General features: G+C 43.8%; 1 protein-coding gene across 6 annotated transcripts in view; it reads left to right on the top strand.

Moving 5' to 3' along the window:
• The window catches only part of nf1a (neurofibromin 1a), a 321,789-nt gene that overhangs the window by 171,456 nt on the left and 132,160 nt on the right, over nt 1-18,173 (top strand). For all 6 annotated transcript variants that reach the window (XM_070856992.1, XM_070856995.1, XM_070856993.1 and 3 more), the window contains 5 exons: nt 3,126-3,284; nt 4,245-4,342; nt 6,406-6,552; nt 7,852-7,998; nt 10,176-10,286. In XM_070856992.1, coding sequence (XP_070713093.1) covers nt 3,126-3,284; nt 4,245-4,342; nt 6,406-6,552; nt 7,852-7,998; nt 10,176-10,286 — 662 coding nt within the window. The remainder of the gene's footprint in view (nt 1-3,125; nt 3,285-4,244; nt 4,343-6,405; nt 6,553-7,851; nt 7,999-10,175; nt 10,287-18,173) is intronic.

Raw genomic sequence — 18,173 nt, 5'->3', positions numbered from 1 at the left:
GGTTTCTTCGATAGCATCTCCGAAACCCAGGACCTCTACCACCTAGAAGGGCAATGACAGCAGGCATATGGGAGCACCATCACCTCCAAATCACACACCATCTTGGAAAAAGATCACCGTTCTTTCATCGTCGCTGGGTACTGGGTAAAAATCCTGGAACTCCCTCCCTAACAGCACTGAAGGAGTACCTTCACCACACGGACTGCAGCGGTTCAAGAAGGTGGCTCACCACCATCTTCTCAAGGTAAATTAGGGATGGGGAAGAAATGCTGGCCTTGCCAGTGATGCCCACATCTCATGAACAGATTAAAAACATGAATTATTGGCTTTCCTGCACCTCCTGATAATTAGTCAGCCAGATATGGAGATTGTGAAATATAAACCTTGGTTCCTGGTTTACATTGGACAGTTGCTTGGAGTTTGCTTAAAGATTGGTGGGCAGTTTGTCTTTGCTCCAGAATGTTTATGACTAGAGCAAATTAAACACACAATTAGTATTCTTTTGGCTCCTCCATCCTTTTGCCCCTAAACATCCATAAGGCCACTAAACCTTGGTCCCAGCATTTTTGTTAAGTTTTAAATTACACTGCAATTGTCATTTTCATGAAATATTTTTCAGTATTCACAGATGTGGGTATCCATTCTAACGACTGAAACCATTCCTTTGAAAATATTGTTTGAAGAGAGTTAACAAAGTTTAAACGTTGAAAACCACATCACATCATAGTAGCTTAATTAGCGCATAGACTGCCTCTAGCTGCAGTGAAGCCATCCTGCAACACTACACACATCTTTAAACTCGTAGTTAACTTTGCCTGTTTCTTTTCACAATTGTTGAATTGCCTAATGAAATAATGGCCCTGAAATTCCGATGTCCCGGGTCTGTACGAAGTTTCTACGGACCCGGGAAGGCATCGGAAAAGCCGGTTTCCGGCGCGCAATGCGCATGCGCTGAAAACCGGCTTTTCCAATCTGTCAAGTTTCTGGCTTGACTGGTCTTGCGCATATCGGGAGCGAGGACACTTGCAGGGCAAGATTTCTGATATTTACGAATATCTTGCCCAGCAAATGTCCTCAAAAATCTTGCACCTGAAAAAGCAGGCGTATAGCCTACTTTTACAGGCGCAAATGTTGAAAAATATACAGCTACATTAAAATTAAATTAAATAAACACACATGAAAACATATTTTATTGTTTAAAAACCCTCCCCACTACGGTAAGTTTATTTCAAGGGACCTTTAATTTAAATGATTCTTAAATATGTACTGTATTTTTCTATTTTTTATTAGTGTTTTGTGTGTTTGGAGAGGGGGTTTCTCATTCATAATAATGGGAACTCCAACTTACGGAGTTCCCATTATTATGAATGAGAACATAGTATAACTGATGGGCTGCCCAGAGCCATGTGACTACAGCTCCAGCCCTGCGCACGTCCTGACATGCACGCGCTCCGATGCGTAGGGGTGAAGGCCTCTGGCTCGGAAGTTCGAGCGGTAAGTGCGCATTTTTTTTTCCCTCTTTCACTTGTTTGCCCGTGGGAAGACCTCGATCGGAATTTCGGGCCCAATGTTGTGAAGATGGGTACAATAAGATTTTTATCTTTTGCTCATGGCTTAGTTCATCAGGCATTTTGGTGGTTATGTATCGTATTTTGCAAGTTTGCATTAGGTATACTCTATCTGTTATAAGCAGTTAACAGTAATGTGCATCTTATCATGCATCATACTGACTCACCACCAAGAAAAACACTCAACTGGAGTTGTATAGAGAATATGTTTCCAATATCCTATGAATCTTCTGTGCTGCAAGACACAAAAAGTATATGTGGTTCAATGAGCTATGATCTTCCCCCCTCCCCCCTTCCCCTCTAGGGAGGGTGTCTGCATATTTGCATAGGGAATAGCAGATATTAACTTACTTTGTGCACAGTTAGTGTGTTGCAGTATTAGCCTGCCGGTCGGTGCACTTCGTGATGCCCTGCAGTTTTAAGATGGTTTAACTCAACACAACTGCATTGGCTTCAAAGAGTTGCTGTTCCTTTTGTTTGCTAAACCCAAGCGTTAACATAGGTTCTACATATCTGTCAACATAACAATAAAGGTAGTTACAGTGAGTGCAAGTTCAGTATGAAGTATTTACCTTCTCTTCTCTTCTCCTGCCCCCCAAAACCACCAAGAAACAAAAACTCTTGCCTGCAGAGGGAGTTTACTTTTAATGTAGCTCAAGATTTTGGATTTCAGGTCTCCACACAACTGGTGGGAGTGTTTCCAGTGGTGTGGATGATTCAGGGGGCTGATATCTGGATGAATCCTAGATATCAATCATAAGGCATGTGGCTCAGACACCCTACTACTCAACTGGAGAACTGATCTAAATGCTAATCTCCGGAGCGACTCCCAACTATTCTAAATCCTAACATTTTGGGTGGTCTGTGGGTTGATGGGCATTTTTCTTATATTCTTGGTTATTTTCCAACTTTAAAGAAAAGCATCTGCCATCACCCACACTACACCTTTAACTTTCCCCTCTTGTTTCTATCCTGCTCCAACCCCACCTCTAATCCACCTAACCACTCTTCTCTCCTATGGCCCCTCCAAAAAAAAAAAATCTTAAGATTTGACCAAACTCTTGCGTAGCGATGCTAGGAAATTGGTTCCTGGTGATCGTGAGTGGTGTCTTCTGTTTTTCTTTGTGTTAGGCTAAATTACGAACAGTGACAAATGTGATCGTTTACAGATGTGGCACAACTCTTCACTCAAGTGCTCCCGATGTTTTATATCAAGTTTTTTTTTTGAAAAATTGTGTGGGTTGTGTTGAACGTCTGCATTTTCTCCACCTCCACACTCGCCCACACCATGACATCCTCTCGTGGGGCGGGGGGGAGAGGGGGTGGGGGAACGGTGCTGGGGACCATCCAGATCCCATCTGTGGCACTTGTAACCATGTATTTTTATAGATAAAATTTTGACTATTATAATAATCTGCACAGACCGACAAACTGAGCATGAACTCTTTTTATAGCCGTCATTGAGCAGCTCTTCAGAATGGCTTTTTAATTTTATTGTAAATTGTAATGCTGTTAATATAATATTCTGCTTTTGTTTCTGCTCTCTCCTCCCTGCAGGTTGTCAGTCAGCGTTTTCCCCAGAACAGTATAGGTGCAGTGGGAAGTGCTATGTTCTTAAGGTTCATCAATCCTGCTATAGTGTCTCCCTATGAAGCAGGAATCCTTGATAAGAAACCACCACCTAGAATTGAACGGGGATTAAAGTTGATGTCCAAGGTAAAGGCTTTAACACTCAAGGGAATATTTCTGGGCCCCACAGACAGCTACTCAAATTTTCCCAGTGAGTAGCGGAGCCATTGGGACCAAGAAGGTTCCACATTCGACCCGTCCTTTGCTGAATACTCCGATCCCGGTTGGGGCAGTGATAGGGGTGCGACAATTGATGAGTGGAAGCCCCGTCACAGCCACGCCTGGGTCAGGGGAAGGAAGAAATCGGTCAGGGTGCCCACTCCAGCGCCCAGATTCCCCTGCGTCAGCTGAGTACAGGATCAGGCGTGGCTGTGACGGGGCTTCCACTCATCTAGTCGAACACTCAGTGGAAAAATGCCCATTTGGATCTCTCTTACTCTGTGCATGGCCATAATTCACTGTTACTTGTCACAGGAATTACCTCCTGTTGACGGGGGCCTTGTGAACAAAGTGCTCCTGAGGGCTAAAACGAGACTAAAATATAACCATGGGATATGTAAGCAGCATTTAGTGGTTGGAAAGAGATGCAACACCAGTGTTGAAAGGCTTGTTGCCTTCTCGGCTTACCCAGATGTTTAACACTGTAAAAGGATTCCTTCCTTCACCTATGATGTGCTTGAGGCTAACTTCTGTTCCTGGTGGTTAAGTGTCAACGATGTGTTCCTCACCTTGTTTTGGCACCTATCAGCGAGAATGGCAAGTTGCTGTTGAGATGCTAAATGATAGAAAGTTAAATGAAAAGAAATGTGAGGGTTCTGGTCTAAACTTGTGTTTACATTGTATTGCGATGGTTTAATGTATATGGAACCCATACCTGCTGGATGTTGCCACTAAAGTCAAATAAAAGTTCAGTCCAAATCTATCTCTCATCATCCCAGCATTTAACCAGTCGCATGTACTTCAGGTAAATTGGGATAAGTTTTCTGATTCGTTCTCTTGGTATATAAACATAAATCGTAATATCTGTACAAATTCTGCTTTTGCCAGATTCTACAAAGTATTGCAAATCATGTCCTGTTTACAAAAGAAGAACATATGAGGCCATTCAACGATTTTGTCAAGAACAACTTTGATGCAGCCCGAAGGTAACTGATGAATGTGTGAATTTACTGAAATATTTTAAAATACACGATCGTTCAACCATCGGTGACCGTGCCTTCTCTTGCCTGGGCCCTAAGCTCTGGAATTCCCTGTCGAAACCTCTCTACCTGTCTTTCCTCCTTCAAGATGCTCCTTAAAACCTACCTCTTTGACCAAGCCTTGCCCAAATTTTTCCTTATGCAGCTCGGTGTCAATATCTTACAATACTCCTGTGAAGCGCCTTGGGATGTTTCACTATGTTAAAGGCGCTATATAAATATAAGTTGTTGCTTGGTTATGCTGAGAATATGATCCTACACAGCAGAACGGGGCAAAAATGATTTACTTTGGGTGTAATGCACCTGCTATTATTAACAGAAGGAATGCTAATGAAGATTCGATGCTGTTTTGTCCAGGGTTACTGTGAATGCAAAAAATCAATTTATCCAGCGTTTCCTATTTGTGCCGAGCCCACCACACTCGTGTAGCTTTGATAGTTTTGTTTTCAGGAATGTCTTCAAAACTATTTTTTAGCTACTTTAAAAATCTATTAAGCTGCTTTTCTGTAGCAACTTAGTATTTCTCCCTCCAGCCTTGCCCCTGTATCGTGGGCTGCTTGTCTCGCATTCAGAGCTCTGCTGCTCTTCACTGGTACTCTGCAGCTCTTTTAGGCACAGCTCTTCATCTCACACTGGGAATGAGCCTCTTGAATGCTGCTCTGTTGTGTTCCCTGGCTATTGATGATCTTGCAAGAGCAGTGGGCACCTGGATGAGGGTGAACTTTGTAGGGTAGGTGTACAGGAGGCGTTTCCACTTGTCTGCGAGACCAGAACTCGGGGCTATAAATACAAGATAGTCACGAATAAATCCAACCAGGTATTCAGGAGAAACCTCTTCACTCAAGAGAGTGGTGGGAATGTGGAACTCGTTAGCACAAGGAGTAGTTGAGACAAATAGTATAGATGCATTCAGTGGGAAGCTAGATAAGCACATACGAGAAAGGAATAGAAGGATATGTTGAAAGGTGGGAAGCTAGGCTCTCATTTTTTTTATTGGTCCTGCAAGGCCTCTTTTGGGGGGACTGCACGGGTCATTCAGAATTCTGCGTCTGCAAGGATTTTACATTGAAATGCTGGCAAGCCGGCTGCATAGGTTCCCTGGAGCTATAAGGAACTGTGGTCAGAGGAGTTGCACGTGGAACATAAACACCAGCATGGAGCTGTTGGGTAGAATGGTCTGTTTCTGTGCTATAAATACTCTGACACCTTGTAAGTGAGAAATGGAAATTATTACTTGTCTGTTCCTTGCTGCTATGACTGAATATTTATTTCCAAGTCGGCGTACTATATTAAGAAATAAGCTTCGAGATATTTGCTGATTATATTTCAGTGTATTGTGTATTATTTCCTGAATTTAAACATTTAGTTATTTGCAGAGTAAGACAGTTGTGTGAAGCTGTAAGTTTGTTATTTTACTTTGCTAGATGACAATTTTAGAATTTATTGCTCCATATGTAACGTGTAAAAAAAAAAAAGTAAAAACAGCAAACCCACTGGTTACTTGAGAGCAGACCTATACATCGGGCTCTAAGAGGATGAAATAAATTAGAAACTTGAGCAACCCACCTCACAGTGCTGAAGTTAGATTGGAATTTGACAGGAGCCACAGGGAGAGACCGTAAACTGGAGTTGTGCAGTTACAGAAGGGAATTCCAGAGAGATTGTTGGGCAGCGTGGATGTCATTCCCACTGTTACCATCAACATCCCTGCTTTCGCCATTGGAAAGAACAACATTAAGGATAGTGGAGAGCAAACAGAAGATTGGTATTAGACTTGGGTGGCTCATGTGAGGAAAACCTTTGGCACAAACTTGATGGGCTGTCTTCGTGCTGTATGACGTCTGCATCTTCTCTCCCAACTATCAAGACTGAGATTGGGAACTCATTGCGCACATGATTTATCTGTTGGATATGTTTTGCTGTAATACTTTTCTCAAAATATATAAAACACGTTTTTGTATTTTCTTCTCCCCCCAAACTCCGTGTCTCCTAACCCCCACCCCTCGAAGGTTTTTTCTGGACATAGCGTCTGACTGCCCGGCCAGTGACACAGTCAATCACAGCCTTTCGTTCATCAGTGATGGGAATGTTCTCGCTTTGCACAGGTTACTGTGGAACAATCAGGAGAAAATCGGGCAGTACCTCTCCAGTAATCGGTATGTGCCAGACTATCTTTCATTTTGCTAACCGTTTGCTTTTTTTTTGTGTGCTAAGTCAAATTTAATAGGAAAGTTATGAATGCTCTTGGTTTAATTTCAATGTTTTTTTTTTGCATTTTACGAAAGATAATTTGAAAGACTTGACAATCTTCTGTGGCATTGGGCAATCAAGTGAAGCGGGGTCAGAGATCGGGGGATAATTGGACCAGAGCATGCAGACATTGCTCAGACCCCATTTTAAAGTCATACATTCTGTCCTGATGTTTGTATATTTCTATTATCAATACCTATGCCTATGCCCTCATTTATAATTGCCTAGCTGTGGCTCAGTCGCCTCTGAGTCGGAAGGTTGTGAGTTCAAATCCCACTCCCGAGACTAGAGCACATAAATCTAGGCTGACACTCCAGTGCAGTGCTGAGGCAGTGATGCACTGTAGGAGGTGCCGTCTTTCGGATGAGACGTTAAACCAAGGCCCAGTCTGCTCTCTCAGGTGGACGTAAAAGATCCCATGGCACTATTTTGAAGAAGAGCAGGGGAGTTATCCCCGGTGTCCTGTGCCAATATTTATCCCTCAATCAACATAACAACAGATTATCTGCTCGTTAAACGATAAGGGAGTCAAGGGTTATGGGGAGCAGACAGGGAAATGGAGTTGAGACCAGGATCAGATCAGCCATGATCTTATTGAATGGTGGGGCAGGCTCAAGGGGCCAAATGGCCTACTCCTGTTCCTATCACATTGCTGTTTGTGGGAAATTGGCTGCCGCGTTTCCCTCATTACAATAGTGATGGCACTCCAAAAGTATTTCATTGGCTGTAAAATGCTTTGAGATGTCCGGTGGTCATGAAAGTCACTATATAAAGTTTACATTTGCAATGATACATGTGGGCAGCGTTTCCTGTCCGCGCAGCCTGGGACCAGCTTTTTCAATGTTAATGTGCAAGACTGTGAGACACATCCAGAAAAAAAAATTAGGGGGAAAATATTAGGGGCATCAAAATTTAAAATTGAAAAATTTGTTAGGCAATGTGTAAGTTTTATACCATATTAAATAATAGATTGTAATTAATGGCAAAATTAATACAATCTTTTGACTTTATCCTGAAGCATATTGCCATTGAAATGTTTTAATGATGTATGTTCATGATGGGCAGTACGTTGCCATATTGGTAAGACACTATTGCAGGAGCAGTTTCTACTCCTTGAATCCTTCATATTAAATTGCATGCCAATTTTGCACTGATTTTTACTGTAAACTTATCAAAGGATTGCTTTTATCATCTGATGACCTCAGGGACCACAAAGCTGTCGGCAGAAGACCGTTTGACAAGATGGCTACCTTGTTAGCCTACCTGGGGCCTCCCGAGCACAAACCTGTAGCTGACACTCACTGGTCCAGCCTCAATCTCACCAGCTCCAAGTTTGAGGAATTCATGACTAGGTAAGCAGCCACGTATGAATTTTTCAGAAAGACTGGAAGCATGAAACTTTCTAACTGAGCCATTTTATTTTTATGATTTGCTCCCGGCATTTGTGTGCAAATGGAAATACTGATGAACTGACAGAATGTTTTTAAAACTGGCTCTTTGAGCACGATCAGATTTTATCTCCTTTGCTGTGAGTTTTCTTTACAAAATAGGCATCCACGAACGGTCTCAACTCACACTTGCATTGCTGCGTTACAATGTCGGAAAGTGTGAGGTCATCCACCTTGGGGGAAAAAAAACAGTAAAAGGGAATATTATTTGAATGGGGAGAAATTACAACATGCTGAGGTGCAGAGGGACCTGGGGGGCCTTGTACATGAATCCCAAAAAGTTAGTTTGCAGGTAATCAGGAAGGCGAATGGAATGTTGGCCTTCATTGCGAGAGGGATGGAGTACAAAAGCAGCTGTATAGGGTATTGGTGAGGCCGCACCTGGAGTACTGCGTGCAGTTTTGGTCACCTTACTAAAGGAAGGATATACTGGCTTTGGAGGGGGTACAGAGACGATTCACTAGGCTGATTCTGGAGATGAGGGGGGTTACCTTATGATGATAGATTGAGTAGACTGGGTCTTTACTCGTTGGAGTTCAGAAGGATGAGGAGTGATCTTATAGAAACATTTAAAATAATGAAAGGGATAGACAAGATAGAGGCGGAGAGGTTGTTTCCACTGGTCGGGGAGACTAGAACTAGGGGGCACAGCCTCAAAATACGGGGGAGCCAATTTAAAACCGAGTTGAGAAGGAATTTCTTCTCCCAGAGGGTTGTGAATCTGTGGAATTCTCTGCCCAAAGAAGCAGTTGAGGCTAGCTCGTTGAATGTATTCAAGTCACAGATAGATTTTTAACCAATAAGGAAATTAAGGGTTACGGGGAGCAGGCGGGTAAGTGGAGCTGAGTCCACGGCCAGATCAGCCATGATCTTATTGAATGGCGGAGCAGGCTCGAGGGGCTAGATGGCCTACTCCTGTTCCTAATTCTTATGTCCCTTGGTTTCTTTCACCTTCCCCATTCCATTTTCTCATGGCATTGACTGATGCTTGAACTATAGTTCCACAAGTGCCTGCGGCCCACCAATACTTTGCTCAAGTACCTGTGTCCTTGTACGCCTGTGGCTTTGTCCAAAAATCATGGTCAATATTTCCCTGTAAGCTGCACTTGGTTCTGCGCGGCCTGTTTCATTTAATGTGCGGACCCTTCAAATTTCTGTGCGTGCGGGGTATTCACAATGTAAAAGCCGCTGAGCGGCCTGCGTGGGGCCTGTCCCAGTACTGCATGGCCGCACAGCTTAGAGCGAACGTTGGCCGAGGTGCTGTCACAACGCAGCCTGATCTCATCCTCAACTAGGGTCCGCACGCAAGTGATCAGAAGTGGGAACCCTAGCTGATTTCTTTCGATCTCTCCATCTTTCCACCCCTGCTTCCCCCTTGAGATCTTCTGGCTCGGTACCTTCCTGGTCTACATGGCTTAGTACAAGGGTACATGGGTGGTGCATTGGTCCTCATCGCCTTCAGGCAATGACCTCACTGTCAGTAGGTTATAGAGCGACTTAGGCAGAGATTATAGCAGCAGGATCTTATGAAGGTTCTTATGCGTCTATACGCATTGGAGTTTAGAAAAATGAGCGGTGATCTTATTGAACGTGTAAGATTCTGAGGGGGCTTGACAGGGTAGATGCAGAGAGGATGTTTCCTTTCGTGGTGGAATCTAGAACTGGGGGCATAGTTTCAGAACAAGGGGTTGCCCATTTAAAACGGAGATGAGGAGCAATTTCTTCTGAGGGCTGTGAATCTTTGGAATTCTCTACCCTAGGGAGCTTGGAGGCTAATGTATTTAAGGTGGAGATGGACAGATTTTTGAACGATAAGGGAGTCGAGGATTATGGGGAGTGGGTGGGGAAATGGAGTTGAGGCCATGCTCAGATCAGCCATGATCTTGAATGGCGGAACAGGCTCGAGGGGCCAAATGGCCGACTCCTGCTCCTATTATGTTCTTATGATCTTGCCTACCATCTTAGTTGAGGAATTAGAATCATGACGGCAAACGAAAACGCTTCGTTCATTCTTGGGTGATGAATGCTTGTGGCACAGATACTTCGAACGCACGAGTTATAGTGAAACGTTTTCTTTCCAGGCATCAGGTACATGAAAAGGAGGAATTCAAGGCTTTAAAAACACTCAACATCTTTTACCAGGCCGGAACATCAAAAACGGGGAATCCAGTGTTCTACTACATAGCTAGAAGGTAGGATTCATTTTAGTTTGCTCTCAGTTGCAGCTCTTGTTGCAATGAATGAACTGCTGTGGGATGTGTGTAGGGTTACCAACTTTGGTTGGACATATTCCTGGAGGTTTCATCACATGACCTCTCACCTGCAATTGCCCAACCCAATCAAGTAGCCTTTTGTCCTATGGAAAGTGCTCTTCCCACAGCCTTTTCTGCTTGAAAGTTTGATGATGCATGTTGTCTAAATTGTTGCAAATGTTGGTAAAAATACAAAAGCAATTCATATCTTCGTGTTAATACACTGCATGAATTAAATAAATCAGTTTCATTCACATGCCTCCCGGCAGTAAGGTTTTACTGTCTGGGGATGGGGGGGGCGGGGAGGAGAGGAAGAAGAAAGGATGAGTGCAAGCAGATCTTACCAGACACGTTGACGAACTGACCATTGTTTGATCTCTGCACAGCACAACTTCTCATCTCTCCTTTTTAATTGCCTGTGGATCCACAATCCAGCGTGGGGCTGCTCTGAGAAGCGACCAGCTTTGCGTGCAGCACATGTGTCCTGTTCAGGTCCTTCCCCATGGTCATGTGGACAAAATAATTCCAAACCACAACAGGGACCTGAACTCGTGTTCCGCTCCTTTCCTTGGCCCTGGCTCCGGAGGCAAATTGTACCCATTCTGCCACCACTGGCTGAAGTCAGCGCAATCCAACACAGACTGACAAGCCAACCAGTGGCCTTTAAGTGTTTATAGCTGTATGCCTTCATCTTCACCGAGGCGTACGAAAGCATGGACCTTACACTAAACGTCCTCCACCAACCTGACCCCGCCTCACAGCACTGCCCCCCACCCCGGTCATCAAAATCCACGGCGCGGCCTTGGACAAAGTGGACCATTTTCCATATCTCGGGAGCCTACTATCGGCAAGGGCGGACATTGACAACGAGGTCCACCAGCACAGCCTTCGGTTGCCTGAGGAAGAGAGTGTTTGACGACCAAGACCTCAAATCTGGCACCAAGCTTTATGGTCGACAGGGCAGTAGTGATACCCGCCCTCCTATATGACTCAGAGAAGTGGACCATGTACAGTCAGCACCTCAAAAGCGTTGGAGAAGTACCATCAGCACTGCCTCCGCAAGATCCTGCAAATCCACTGGGAGGATAGACGCACCAACGTTGGTGTTCTCGCTCAGGCCAACATCGAAGCACTGACCACATGACCAGCTCCGTTGGGCAGGCCACATCATCCGCTGCCTGACACGAGACTCCCAAAACAAGCACTCTACTCTGAACTCCGACACGGCAAGCGAGCCCTAGGTGGGCAGAGGAAACATTTCAAGGACACTCTCAAAGCCTCCTTGATAAAATGCAACATTGTCACCAGCACCTGGGAATCCCTGGCCCAGGATCGCCCTAAGTGGCGGAAGAGCATCCTGGAGGAGGGCGCTGAGCACCTCGAATCTCGTCGCCGAGAGCATGCAGAAATCAACCGCAAGCAGCGGAAGGAGTGCGTGTAAAACCAGACTCTCCGCCCACCCTTTCTTTCAACCTCTCTGTCCCACCTGTGACAGAGACTGTAATTCTCGTATTGGGCTGTTCAGTCACCCGAGAACTCACTTTTAAGAGTGGAAGCAAGTCTTCGCGATTTCGAGAAACTGCCGATGATGATGATGCATGCTGCCTTTACCAGCTGAGCCATTTTACTGTTGAAAAGGATATTGCAGTTGGGGACTGGGTGTGGTGCAGATTAACATGTTATCTTTCCAGTCCGGACCTGTATACATCTCCAGTCCGTGTCCGAAGTGAAATGGGTTGTGAGCAGTCTCGATCTAACATCGAATGGGTGTGAATCCATTGAACAGAACTGTCCGTAATCAACATCGTGCTCGAAATCTATTGAGGCCATTAAGGATGGCTAGTGAAGGAAACGGTGATAACAAACTTGCACAGTAGGGGGTATATTTTGCGGTTTGGGTTGCAATGAATTGAAATTGATGCTTTATCCAGCACCACTTGATGCTCACTGGTCCAAGAGTTGGAAAATGATTCAGAATTGCGAAACCCCCAACCCAGAAAATTTGCCCACAAAGTAAAGACAAATTGTGATAGACACCTTGAAGAATTTTTTTTAACAGTTTTATTGGAGTTGAAAGGCACACTTCAGCTTGAACAATTTAAAGATTTGATCGAACTGCTGTACGTTATTAAAAAAAAATAGAATCGGCAGCAACAAATCTATACATGCGGCTATTTCAACATGTTTACAGTTGGCCTACAATAATCATTAAGTTAATTACTGCTGCGTTAGAACTACAGATGCACCTGAAGTGACGTGTAGGCAGGATTTGTTCTCTCCTAGCTTCGTGCTGCAATGTCGCTGCATCATTTCGATGGGCTTGTTTCTTGTCCTGACCAGCCGGTTAGCATTTACAGAGAGTACATTCGGGGCTTGTTTTCAAGGGAGAGGCTTTGCTGCCCCACCCAGCATTGCAAACCCTGTGCATGTTGCAAGCGTAACTGCTGAAGGCGTGAGAGGGGCAGCTAGTGACGAGTTGCTGTAGTGAACACTGGATGTATCGTAGCTTGCGTTGGTGGCCACAGGGCTCGTCGCCTTTGCTGCGGTGGTGGGCATAGAACTCTTGGCTTTTGGTGCAGTGGTGCGCATAGAACTATTTGCTTTTGGTGATGGTGGGCGTAGTCGGGCTCTTTCCCTCTGTTTTGGATGCCAGGCTGCGTTCTGATGATTCTGTCAAAATGTTGTAACCCGTGGACTCTGAAATGTTTTTGTAAGTTCTAAGTAACCGGCAGCAACATCAACAGAAATGATATCCAGGTATAGGCAGCCATTTAGTGCTGCAAAGGCAATACAGGTTTAAAAAAAAATTTCATATAAAAGCCAGAATTAAAGTTACTCTCCAAATTGCATTTCGGGTTTTGCATTGGATAATGATTTCTTGACAACCGTGAACAGCTTTTAGTTATGAGAATGAAGAACATAATTGCTCTCATAAGAACATAAGAATTAGGAGCCATTTGACCCTGGAGCCTGCTCTGCCATTCATTGAGATCGTGGCTGATCTTCGACCTCAACTCCACTTTCCTGCCCTATCCCCATATCCCTTGATTTCCCGTAATATCCAAAAATCTGTTGATCTCCGTCTTGAATTTACTCAAAGACTGAGCTTCCACAGCCCTCTGGGTTACAGAATTCCAAAGATTCACAACCTTCTGCGTGAAGAAATTTCTCCTCATCTCAGTCCTAAATGGCCGACCCCTTATCCTGAGACTGTGACCCCTGGTTCTCGACTCCACAGCCAGGGGAAACAACCTCTCAGCATCTACCCTGTCAAGCCCTGTAAGAATTTTGTATGTTTCAATTAGATCACCTCTCATTCTTTTAAACTCTAGAGAATATAGGCCTAGTCTACTCAATCTCTCCTCATAGGACAACACCTCCCTCTCTCTTTCCCCTCCCCACCATACCAGGGATCAGTCTGGTGAACCTTTGTTGCACTCCACCTTATGGCAAGTATATCCTTCCTTAGGTAAGGTGACCAAAACTGTTGACAATATTCCAGGTTTAGTCTCACCAGGGCCCTATATAATTGCAGTAAGACGCCTGTACTTTTATACTCAAATCCTCTTGTAATAAAGGCCAACATACCATTTTCTTGCTATACCTGCATGTTAACTTTGTGATTCATGTACAAGGACACCCAGGTCCCTCTGAACACCAACATTTCTCAATCTCTCACCATTTCAAAAATACTCTGCTTTTCTATTTTTCCTTCGAAAGTGGATAACTTCATATTTCTCCACATTATATTGCACGTTCTTGTCCACTCACTGAGCCTGTTGATAGTCCCTTGAAGCCTCTTTGCATCCTCTTCACATACCCACCGAGCTTTGTATCATCAGCAAACTTGGATATATTACATTTGGTCCCCTCATCCAAATCATTGATGTATTTTGTGAATAGCTGGGGCCCAAGCACTGATCCTTGCAGCACCCCGCTAGTTACAGCCTGACGACCTGAAAATGACCCATTTATTCCCACACTCTGTTTTCTGTCCGTTAACCAATCCTCAATCCATGCGAGTATATTACCCCCAATCACTTGAGCCCTAATTTTGTTTAATAACCTCTTGTGTATGGTACCTTATCGAATGCCTGCTGAAAATCCAAATATACCACATCCACTGGTTCCCCCCACCCTTATCTATTCTGCTAGTTACACCCTCAAAAAAAACCAACAGATTTGTCAAACATGATTTCCCTTTCATAAATCCGTGTTGACTCTACCCAATGTTCTTTTCTAAGTGCCCTATGACCACGTCCTTAATAATAGATTCTAGCATTTTCCCTACTACTGAGGTCAGGCGAACTGATCTGTAGTTCCCCATTTTCTCTCTCCCTCTTTTCTTAAATAGCAGGGTTACATTTGCTGCCTTCCAATCCGCGAGAACCATTTTGGAAGATGGCAACCAATGCATCCACTATTTCTATAGTCACCTCTTTCAAAACCCTCGGATGAAGGCCATCCGGTCCAGGGGATTTAGCAGCTTTCAGTCCGATTAATAACAAGGTTCCTTGTTAATGTTTTAATTAGTAATTTAGTTTAAGCTTCCAAACCCCATGGCAGTTTACACTGTAAACTTAGTCACCGCAAATTGTGAATAAACTGTGGAAAACCTTCAATTTGGATCAGACCATTCGCTCAATTTTAACTCCATTTCAGTAAATTTAAGATATTTTGAAATCCATAAAATGATTGTTTAATATCGGCTAATCAGAAGTGAGGGTTGTCACGGCCATAAGTCTACATTTTAATCTGGTAAATAGACTGTTGAAAGTAGAGCAATTTGCTAATGCTTGGGTTAGGCAACTGTGCAGAGGCAAATTACAGGAGAAAGTACAGCTTTCTATATTGCTCGAGATGAGGTGCACTTACAGGAACCATCATGAAACTACTGAGAGAACACATGGTTCTCCATTATATTGCCCCACACTGTAATGCTGGGCGTGACGCTTGTTACCTGGCAGATTGGCAGCCAGCTGTGAGGCTTCCACCATTGCTGCTCTGGAAACTACTGGGCAGAACGCTGCCCGTTCAGCAGTTTCACTCGGGCTATTTTATATTTCCTTCTCCGAGCATAGTCGAGCAGAACTGTGATTTAAATTTCCAAGTCGTACAATCACCACTTTTTAAAATAACCACTTACAAATCCGCTAAGTTAAATTAAACTCATTGCAAACACTCATTTTTAATTTAAAAAAAAAATCAAGAATCTGCAATGCGAAGACCTTTGTAATTCGTTTGTTGACGAGAATAACTGATCAGTTTTCCCTGTGAACTCGTTAACTTATCCTTAAATAGCTGCATAAACCTTCAGAATTTAAATTGCTGTCCTGCTCTACTGTGGAAGTACAATAGAGTGGATAGCAAGGACCTATTTCCCTTAACAGAGGGGTCAATAACAAGGGGGCATAGATTTAAGGTAGTTGGTAGAAGGATGAGAGGGGAAAAAATTTCACCTCGAGGGTGGTGGGAGTCTGGAACTCACTGCCTGAAAGAGTAGTCAAGGCAGAAACCCTCATCAGATTTAAAAAAATAATTGACTGTGCACTTAGAGCTACAGGGCTACGGACCAAGTGCTGGAGGGTGGGATAAAGCTGGGTAGCTCTTTTTCAACCGGCACGGACACAATGGGCCAATGGCCGCCTCCTGTGTCGCAATTTTTCTATGATACAGAATAGCCCAAGTGAAATTTAGGTGACTTTGGACACACTAACTCATGAGATTGGAACAAAACTACCCTCAAAACATTTTAGTTTTTAAAAACGAATATATTTCATAGATACAAAGATGGTCACCAAATGCAAAAACTTACCTGTTTGTTTTTGGAGGTTGTGCAGTGACGGTGGCTCTGAATGTTGCTGAGGGTGCTGAAAGCTCGAACTGTGTGCTCTGCTACTCCAACCTTTAATATACCTGCTCGGATTGAAGGTCATCGCTTCACTCCACAAAAGTTTTTTTGCATTCATTTTTCTGAATTCTGGAGCCCTCTGGCCAGTTTGACTGTGTACTGCAGCAGTTGCAACTGAGCAGGATAGACTTCAATAGACGAAGACTGGGGGCTTCTTCCTGTACAATGCAGAAATCTGAACATTTCAGTGCGGTCTAAAAAATTTAAATGGCGATTTAAAAAAAAAATCGTGATTTTTAAATAAATCGTCGATGAAAGTGCACAGTAAGCTTTGCGTTCCGACAAAGCCTTTTTACCCTAAACCTTAACCTCTTTGATCTTCAGATATCGACTGACCTGTGTATTTGCAGCGTTTTTCTGATTTTAATTATTTCTAATATAGTTCGCACATTCGGTCAGCTCAGTTTCAAATTGCCTACTTGTGTGTTGTATTTACCGTTTACACCGTATCGTACAGTGGCAGCCGTGACAACTGTGCCTAAACATGTTCCCGTTGCGAGATCAATGTAGTTTTGTGTTTAAAAAGCTTTGTAATGGATGACCATGCATTGCCCTGTTGATCAGTTGTTGATCTCTGGATCTCTTACTGTGGTACGTACACCCTATTAAAACATAATCACACACCAGATACCCCAATGTGGGCAGTTTCTTTAAGAACCATGTGAAATGTGCATGGTGAGCTGGAATACATGAGGGGAGAGCATTTCTTTAAGTATCTGTGAATGTCAGGATCCACCATTTAAAAATATATATCTATATATTTTTAAATGGTGGATCCTGACATTCACAGATATTTAAAGAAATGCTCTCCCCTCATGTATTCTGCTTGTTACAAGTGCTGTGAATGTGGAGTGGGATGAGTTCAAAAATAGAAGCGCACAGATTTGTTTTTAGGTTGAGGGAATTGCTCGGACAATGGTCTGTTTTTGGGAATGCCGCACTTGGTCCTTAACTGGGCCTGCATAGCAAATGAATGGACCATTCTTATTACTGCTCCAGGGTCGTATCGACTACCCGAGCTAGTGGAATAGCTATTCTGCACATTAGAGCAGAGCTGGCCCTTTCACTGCCCTTGTTGACCCACTGGGTGCCATGCCTATCCAGTGGGTTCTCTGCCCACTGGAGTCTGCTCCACCTTTCCGGGTTTTCATTCATTTCTTTCCACCTGTCCTCCTTTAGCTATTTGCGCACACTCTGTCTCTCGTCTGTCCTTTATTTCTTTTAGTTGCTCTCCTTTTGCCTCCCACTAACATATCTGATGTCTGCCGTTCAGTCACCTCCTGTCCTCCGCCCATAAATTTTCTTTTCCTGTGTGTCTGTGGTATTCTCCCCCCCGCCCCTTGTTTTTACTTTTTAAATGCTGCTCTTCGGTAATATCTCTCATTCTAGAGAAGGACCAACGGCTTCAAGGGTTGACTGCTACTTTTCCACAGGATGCTGAGTGTTTTCAGCCCTTTCTGCTACTTTTCCACAGGATGCTGAGTGTTTTCAGCCCTTTCTGCTGCTTTTTCAGATTTCCAACATTTGTGGTGTTTTTTTTCATTATGCTTATCCAATGGACCTGATGGCCCAATGCAGTTGTGACTCAGTCAAATGATGCCATCAGATGAGTATAATTTCTCAATACAACCCCCTTTTTTTTGAATTGTTTGAAAATGAATGAGTGGGAGGCATAAAAGTGTGATGCAGCGCATAGCGATGTTGGATGATGCAACCACTTTTCAAAGCCAAAATGAACCCAAATTGGTTGTGTGGTTGTCATGGGTATGGCTGTATGGAACATGCTAATTGATTCCTCATTGTCTCCCGAATCACCAGCTGTGGTGTGGTTGCTCAGAGCTCCGTACTGCTGCTGCACTGGTTGCTGTAGCATGTGCTTAAAGGGAGCATAGGTAGTTATGCTGTGCACTCGAGCA

This window comes from Pristiophorus japonicus, chromosome 16 (genome assembly GCF_044704955.1).
Source record: "Pristiophorus japonicus isolate sPriJap1 chromosome 16, sPriJap1.hap1, whole genome shotgun sequence".
NCBI lineage: Eukaryota > Metazoa > Chordata > Chondrichthyes > Pristiophoridae > Pristiophorus > Pristiophorus japonicus.
The sequence above is the reverse complement of the archived record's forward strand: the minus strand, read 5'-3'. Positions and strand labels throughout refer to the sequence as shown.